We start from the raw sequence: 7,923 nt of genomic DNA, 5'->3' as shown, positions 1-7,923 counted from the left end.
TGGGTGTTGGGTGGGTTTTGGACTCTGTGTTGGGCAGTTGTTGGACTCTGAGTTGGGCTGGGTGTTGGGTGGGTGTTGGACTCTGAGTTGTGCTGGTGTTGGGTGGGTGTTGGACTCTGTGTTGGGCTGGTGTTGGGTGGGTGTTGGGCTGGGGTTGGGCTGGGTTTTGGGAGGGTGTTGGAGTCTGTGTTGCGCTGGTGTTAGGTGGGTGTTGGACTCTGTGTTGGGCAGGTGTTGGGCAGTTGTTGGACTCTGTGTTCGGCTGGTGTTGGGTGGGTGTTGGGCCGGGGTTGGGCAGGGTTTTGGGAGGGTGTTGGACTCTGTGTTGGGCTGGTGTTAGGTGGGTGTTGGACTCTGTGTTGGGCAGGTGTTGGGCAGTTGTTGGACTCTGAGTTGGGCTGGGTGTTGGGCTGGTGTTGGGTGGGTTTTGGACTCTGTGTTGGGCAGTTGTTGGACTCTGAGTTGGGCAGGTGTTGGGCTGGGTGTTGGACTCTGTGTTGGGCTGTTGGTTGATGGACTCTGCGTTGGGCTCTGTGTTGGGCTTGTGTTCGGTGGGTGTTGGACTCTGTGTTGGGCTGGTGTTGGGTGGGTGTTGGACTCTGTTGGGCAGGTGTTGGGCTTGGTGTTGGGCAGGTGTTGGACTCTGAGTTGGGCTGATGTTGGGTGAGTGTTGGACTCTCTGTTGGGCTGGTGTTCGGTGGGTGTTGGACTCTGTGTTGGGCAGGTGTTGGGCTGGTGTTGGACTCTGTGTTGGGCTGTTGGTTGATGAACTCTGCGTTGGGCTGTTGGTTGATGGACTCTGCGTTGGGCTCTGTGTTGGGCTTGTGTTCGGTGGGTGTTGGGCAGTTGTTGGACTCTGTGTTGGGCTGGGTGTTGGGCTGGTGTTGGGTGGGTGTTGGACTCTGTGTTGGGCTGGTGTTGGGTGGGTGTTGGACTCTGTTGGGCAGGTGTTGGGCTTGGTGTTGGGCAGGTGTTGGACTCTGAGTTGGGCTGATGTATTTGAGTGTTGGACTCTGTGTTGGGCTGGTGTTCGGTGGGTGTTGGACTCTGTGTTGGGCAGGTGTTGGGCAGTTGTTGGACTCTGTGTTGGGCTGGTGTTGGGTGGGTGTTGGGCCGGGGTTGGGCAGGGTTTTGGGAGGGTGTTGGACTCTGTGTTGGGCTGGTGTTAGGTGGGTGTTGGACTCTGTGTTGGGCAGGTGTTGGGCAGTTGTTGGACTCTGAGTTGGGCTGGGTGTTGGGCTGGTGTTGGGTGGGTTTTGGACTCTGTGTTGGGCAGGTGTTGGACTCTGAGTTGGGCTGGGTGTTGGGCTGGTGTTGGGTGGGTGTTGGACTCTGTTGGGCAGGTGTTGGGCTGGGTGTTGGGCAGGTGTTGGACTCTGAGTTGGGCAGGTGTTGGGCAGGGTGTTGGACTCTGTGTTGGGCAGGTGTTGGGCTGGGTGTTGGGCAGTTGTTGGACTCTGAGTTGGGCTGGGTGTTGGGCTGGTGTTGGGTGGGTGTTGGACTCTGTGTTGGGCTGGTGGGTGATGGACTCTGTGTTGGGCAGCTGTTGGACTCTGAGTTGGGCTCTGTGTTGGGCTGGTGTTGGGTGGGTGTTGGACTCTGTGTTGGGCTGGTGTTGGGTGGGTGTTGGGCCGGGGTTGGGCTGGGTTTTGGGAGGGTGTTGGACTCTGTGTTGGGCTGGTGTTAGGTGGGTGTTGGACTCTGTGTTGGGCAGGTGTTGGGCAGTTGTTGGACTCTGAGTTGGGCTGGGTGTTGGGCTGGTGTTGGGTGGGTTTTGGACTCTGTGTTGGGCAGTTGTTGGACTCTGAGTTGGGCTGGGTGTTGGGTGGGTGTTGGACTCTGAGTTGTGCTGGTGTTGGGTGGGTGTTGGACTCTGTGTTGGGCTGGTGTTGGGTGGGTGTTGGGCTGGGGTTGGGCTGGGTTTTGGGAGGGTGTTGGAGTCTGTGTTGCGCTGGTGTTAGGTGGGTGTTGGACTCTGTGTTGGGCAGGTGTTGGGCAGTTGTTGGACTCTGTGTTCGGCTGGTGTTGGGTGGGTGTTGGGCCGGGGTTGGGCAGGGTTTTGGGAGGGTGTTGGACTCTGTGTTGGGCTGGTGTTAGGTGGGTGTTGGACTCTGTGTTGGGCAGGTGTTGGGCAGTTGTTGGACTCTGAGTTGGGCTGGGTGTTGGGCTGGTGTTGGGTGGGTTTTGGACTCTGTGTTGGGCAGTTGTTGGACTCTGAGTTGGGCAGGTGTTGGGCTGGGTGTTGGACTCTGTGTTGGGCTGTTGGTTGATGGACTCTGCGTTGGGCTCTGTGTTGGGCTTGTGTTCGGTGGGTGTTGGACTCTGTGTTGGGCTGGTGTTGGGTGGGTGTTGGACTCTGTTGGGCAGGTGTTGGGCTTGGTGTTGGGCAGGTGTTGGACTCTGAGTTGGGCTGATGTTGGGTGAGTGTTGGACTCTCTGTTGGGCTGGTGTTCGGTGGGTGTTGGACTCTGTGTTGGGCAGGTGTTGGGCTGGTGTTGGACTCTGTGTTGGGCTGTTGGTTGATGAACTCTGCGTTGGGCTGTTGGTTGATGGACTCTGCGTTGGGCTCTGTGTTGGGCTTGTGTTCGGTGGGTGTTGGGCAGTTGTTGGACTCTGTGTTGGGCTGGGTGTTGGGCTGGTGTTGGGTGGGTGTTGGACTCTGTGTTGGGCTGGTGTTGGGTGGGTGTTGGACTCTGTTGGGCAGGTGTTGGGCTTGGTGTTGGGCAGGTGTTGGACTCTGAGTTGGGCTGATGTATTTGAGTGTTGGACTCTGTGTTGGGCTGGTGTTCGGTGGGTGTTGGACTCTGTGTTGGGCAGGTGTTGGGCAGTTGTTGGACTCTGTGTTGGGCTGGTGTTGGGTGGGTGTTGGGCCGGGGTTGGGCAGGGTTTTGGGAGGGTGTTGGACTCTGTGTTGGGCTGGTGTTAGGTGGGTGTTGGACTCTGTGTTGGGCAGGTGTTGGGCAGTTGTTGGACTCTGAGTTGGGCTGGGTGTTGGGCTGGTGTTGGGTGGGTGTTGGACTCTGTGTTGGGCAGGTGTTGGACTCTGAGTTGGGCTGGGTGTTGGGCTGGTGTTGGGTGGGTGTTGGACTCTGTTGGGCAGGTGTTGGGCTGGGTGTTGGGCAGGTGTTGGACTCTGAGTTGGGCAGGTGTTGGGCAGGGTGTTGGACTCTGTGTTGGGCAGGTGTTGGGCTGGGTGTTGGGCAGTTGTTGGACTCTGAGTTGGGCTGGGTGTTGGGCTGGTGTTGGGTGGGTGTTGGACTCTGTGTTGGGCTGGTGGGTGATGGACTCTGTGTTGGGCAGCTGTTGGACTCTGAGTTGGGCTCTGTGTTGGGCTGGTGTTGGGTGGGTGTTGGACTCTGTGTTGGGCTGGTGTTGGGTGGGTGTTGGGCCGGGGTTGGGCTGGGTTTTGGGAGGGTGTTGGACTCTGTGTTGGGCTGGTGTTAGGTGGGTGTTGGACTCTGTGTTGGGCAGGTGTTGGGCAGTTGTTGGACTCTGAGTTGGGCTGGGTGTTGGGCTGGTGTTGGGTGGGTTTTGGACTCTGTGTTGGGCAGTTGTTGGACTCTGAGTTGGGCTGGGTGTCGGGCTGGTGTTGGGTGGGTGTTGAACTCTGTGTTTGGCAGGTGTTGGGTGGGTATTGGACTCTGTGTTGGGCAGGTGTTGGACTCTGAGTTGGGCTGGGTGTTGGGCTGGTGTTGGGTGGGTGTTGGACTCTGTGTTGGGCTGGTGTTGGTTGGGTGTTGGACTCTGTTGGGCAGGTGTTGGGCTGGGTGTTGGGCAGGTGTTGGACTCTGAGTTGGGCAGGTGTTGGGCTGGGTGTTGGACTCTGTGTTGGGCAGGTGTTGGGCTGGGTGTTGGGCAGTTGTTGGACTCTGAGTTGGGCTGGGTGTTGGGCTGGTGTTGGGTGGGTGTTGGGCTGGGGTTGGGCTGGGTTTTGGGAGGGTGTTGGACTCTGTGTTGGGCTGGTGTCAAGTGGGTGTTGGACTCTGTGTTGGGCAGGTGTTGGGCAGTTGTTGGACTCTGTGTTGGGCTGGTGTTGGGCGGGTGTTGGGCAGGTGTTGGGCTGGGTTTTGGGCAGTTGTTGGACTCTGAGTTGGGCTGGGTGTTGGGCAGGTGTTGGGTGGGTGTTGGACTCTGTGTTGGGCAGGTGTTGGACTCTGAGTTGGTCTGGGTGTTGGGCTGGTTTTGGGTGGGTGTTGGACTCTGTGTTGGGCTGGTGTTGGGTGGGTGTTGGACTCTGTTGGGCAGGTGTTGGGCTGTGTGTTGGGCAGGTGTTGGACTCTGAGTTGGGCTGGTGTTGGGTGAGTGTTGGACTCTGTATTGTGCTGGTGTTCGGTGGGTGTTGGACTGTGTGTTGGGCAGGTGTTAGGCTGGGTGTTGGACTCTGTGTTGGGCAGGTGTTGGGCTGGGTGTTGGGCAGTTGTTGGACTCTGAGTTGGGCTGGGTGTTTGGCTGGTGTTGGGGGGGGTGTTGGACTCTGTGTTGGGCTGGTGGGTGATGGACTCTGAGTTGGGCTCTGTGTTGGGCTGGTGTTCGGTGGGTGTTGGACTCTGTGTTGGGCAGGTGTTGGGCTGGGTTTTGGGCAGTTGTTGGACTCTGAGTTGGGCTGGGTGTTGGGCTGGTGTTGGGTGGATGTTGGACTCTGTGTTGGTTAGGTGTTGGGCTGTGTGTTGGGCAGGTGTTGGGTGGGTGTTGGACTCTGTGTTGGGCAGGTGTTGGACTCTGAGTTGGGCTTTGTGTTGGGCTGGTGTTGGACTCTGTGTTGGTTAGGTGTTGGGCTGTGTGTTGGGCAGGTGTTGGGCAGGTTTTGGACTCTGAGTTGGGCTTTGTGTTGGGCTGGTGTTGGGTGGGTGTTGGACTCTGAGTTGGGCTGGTTTTGGGTGGGTGTTGGGTTCTGTGTTGGGCAGGTGTTGGCTGGTTGTTGGGCAGGTGTTGGGTGGGTGTTGGGCAGGTGTTGGGCTGGGTCTCAGGTTTTGGAAACCAATGGGTGAGGTGCGTTTGTTGATACGAAAACATCGGCTGATTTTGAATTTGCAAAAGGTGTTGTGATCTTTGTGGAATCAATAGTTATCCGGATTGATGACTGAGTTATCAGAATGTCTGGGTTTACGATTGTTCTGGTCCAAGACTAAGATCCAGTCTTTCAATGACTTCCTGGACTCTTATGTGGCAATAGTGTTGAACCTGTAAATACATCCAGTTTTCCACCAAATTATAATTAATCACCTGTTTGAAGTAATTATTATTTTTTTAACGTCATTACTGCCATTAAATTGTCCCGTCCCAAACTTTTTTTTCTTTGGAATATATTTCAGGCCTGAAATGCAGGAATGGATGAATATTAACAAATGAAATGAAGTGGACTAGAAAAAAACATGAAATATTTTTTGTTGGTTCTGTCTGCAATGAAATAGAAGTCAAAGTAAATGTAATAATTGGCATGTTTTAATTTGTGCATTTTTTTTATTGTCCATATCATCTCACATTTTTCTCATCTGGGGTTCTACTTCAGTGAATGTGGCTGAAAGATGGATCTAAAACACTAACTATATAAAAAAAAACATTCTTCCTGAAAATTTTTTTTCTTCCTGAAAAATAATGTCTGAAAATGTTGTCATATTAAACCTAATACATACTATATTTTACAATGTTTGTATCAAGGAATTAAAATAAGAGTCCCAATGTCTCAGACTTTAATTCAACCTGCTGTAGTCTGTACATGTGAAGTACGAGGTCTATTAGATAATAAACCGACCCTTTTATTTTTCTTTTTAACTATATGGATTTGAATGACGTGCGATTACACCAATCATGCTTGAACCCTCGTGCGCATGCGTGAGTTTTTTCACACGTGTCGGTGACGTCATTTCCCTGTGGGCAGGCCTTAAGTAAGATGTGGTCCCGCCCTCTCGGCTGAATTCCTTTGTTTCACACGCTGGTCGAGACGGCGCGCGTTGCTTTATCAAAAGTTTTTCTGGACCTGTGAGGAATATCCGAGTGGACACTATTTGAGAAATTAAGCTGGTTTTCGATGAAAAGTTTAACGGCTGATGAGAGATTATTGGATGTTTCTGTCGCTGTAAGGACTTCCCACGCAGTGGGACGTCGTGCAGCTCTTCCAGGTGCCGTCGTCGGCCTGTTTCGACCTGAAAACATCCTAATTTAAGGCTTAATTCACCCAGGACATCGTGAGAGAACAGAGAAGATTCAGAAGAGGCCGGCATGAGGACTTTATGCGGACATTCCACTGTTTAAGGACATTTTGTAATGAAAGACCTGCGTGCAAATTCGCTGAGTCGTTTCCGTGACGACTCGGTGAATCTGTGTGCGCTACGACAGGAAAAACACCTCCGTGTTGAAAACCATTTGTAAAATTCAGGCGACTTTTGATGGCTTTCAACAAGTGAGTAACTGAGAAATTGTTTAACAGCTTGGGCATGTTCCAACTTGCCCATTAAGGTTTCCAACTGAGGTGTTTTTCCTGTCGCGACCCCCCGCGGTCGGGTCCGGCCCAACATGCGACTCTGCCCGCACGTTCTTACATTACAAAATGTCCGTTAACAATGGAATGTCCGAATAAACTCCTCATGCCGACTTCTTCTGAAAGTTCTCTGTTCTCTGACGACTTACTGGGTCAACAGAGCCTGAAATGTGGAAGTTTTCAACTTGAAACGACGAGACGCTGCCACCTCGAAGCGCAGATCGCCATCAGGCGCCGTGGGCCGTCCTTACGGCAACACTACCAGACCAAAATCTCTCATCAGCCGTTAAAATTTTTACCAAAAACCAGCTGAATTTATCGAATGGTGTCCACTCAGTTGTGCCTTACAGTTTTGAAAAAGTTTTTATCAAACAAAGCAGCAGTCTCTGAGCCATTCCTAAACAATGAAAAAATCGACGAGAGGGTGGGCGACTCCTCACTCAAAGACTGCCCACAGGCGAATGACGTAACCAACAGGTGTGAAAAAACTCTTGCATGCCCACGAGGGTTCAAGCATGTCTGATGTAATCACACGTGATTCAAATCCATATGGTTTTTGAAAAAAAATAATAAGGTCGGATACTTTTCTAATAGACCTCGTATGTACAGTGACTCAAACTGCCAAATGTAAGGGCCCCTTCACACATAGTATGAATGTGGCCAAATTGTGCACGAAGCAGGAACTTTATGCAATTCCTGTGAAATCAGACATGCCTCTAACGCCTCGTACAGCTATTGCTACAACTATTTTTGCACACCAGCAGCTGAAAGACAGAGTGAATGCTGTGAGAGCCCATATGATCCCTCTCATGGCAGGTGTCGGCCAAATTCCAGGTGACATGCACAGACATCTAACACTGCTCGCTTGGCACTTAGAAAATGTGTGGCCATTTGCGCTGTTAGCATGAAAACAGTCAGCAGACAATCACTTTCGAGCTGGATGTGAAATTTGTCTAAGTGCCCCCATGAGTGTGGCGTTGCAAAACATCATCACACATGTGGTGTGTCAGAGTGTTGGCTCCCTCCGCAACACATGTGCCAAATCGTGCTGGGTGTCACATGACCGCGGCGAATTCTGCTCATCCCCATTGGTGGATGGGGGGGGGGGGGCGCACTTGCATGAACTGCTGATATGGATGTACAGATGGGGACTGGCCAGCCACATCAGAGCGCACACAGCACAGCAAGCCGCCTCCCAGCTGCTGACCAGAGACTCACTGACTGCTGCACATGATGGCTCATTGCCCCTGACGTTGTTGTTGTCCATTCGGCTGCTCCCGTTTTTGTGTTCGGGGTCTCCAGAGCGGATACAACCAGATCCGCATTGATATTTGGCACAAGTTTTACACTGGATGCCCTTCCTGACGCAACTCCAGTGTTACCTGGAGAAACACACACAGCCGCTGGTGTTCCAAAGAGGTCTCCCATCCAAGTACTAACCAGGT

General features: G+C 52.9%; 1 protein-coding gene across 1 annotated transcript in view; it reads right to left on the bottom strand.

Annotated features, from left to right (window-relative positions):
- The window catches only part of LOC117523801 (cell surface glycoprotein 1-like), a 91,744-nt gene extending 86,731 nt beyond the window's left edge, over nucleotides 1-5,013 (bottom strand). The window contains 10 exon segments of the mRNA XM_034185412.1: nucleotides 354-468; nucleotides 471-597; nucleotides 632-679; nucleotides 734-892; nucleotides 894-1,035; nucleotides 1,037-1,172; nucleotides 1,205-1,677; nucleotides 2,502-2,635; nucleotides 2,940-3,434; nucleotides 4,381-5,013. Of these exon segments, the coding sequence (XP_034041303.1) occupies nucleotides 354-468; nucleotides 471-597; nucleotides 632-679; nucleotides 734-892; nucleotides 894-1,035; nucleotides 1,037-1,172; nucleotides 1,205-1,677; nucleotides 2,502-2,635; nucleotides 2,940-3,434; nucleotides 4,381-5,013 (2,462 nt within the window).
- Nucleotides 5,014-7,923: the final 2,910 nt, after the last annotated feature.

The sequence above is a fragment of the Thalassophryne amazonica genome, chromosome 13 (genome assembly GCF_902500255.1).
Source record: "Thalassophryne amazonica chromosome 13, fThaAma1.1, whole genome shotgun sequence".
Taxonomy (NCBI): domain Eukaryota; kingdom Metazoa; phylum Chordata; class Actinopteri; order Batrachoidiformes; family Batrachoididae; genus Thalassophryne; species Thalassophryne amazonica.
The sequence above is the reverse complement of the archived record's forward strand: the minus strand, read 5'-3'. Positions and strand labels throughout refer to the sequence as shown.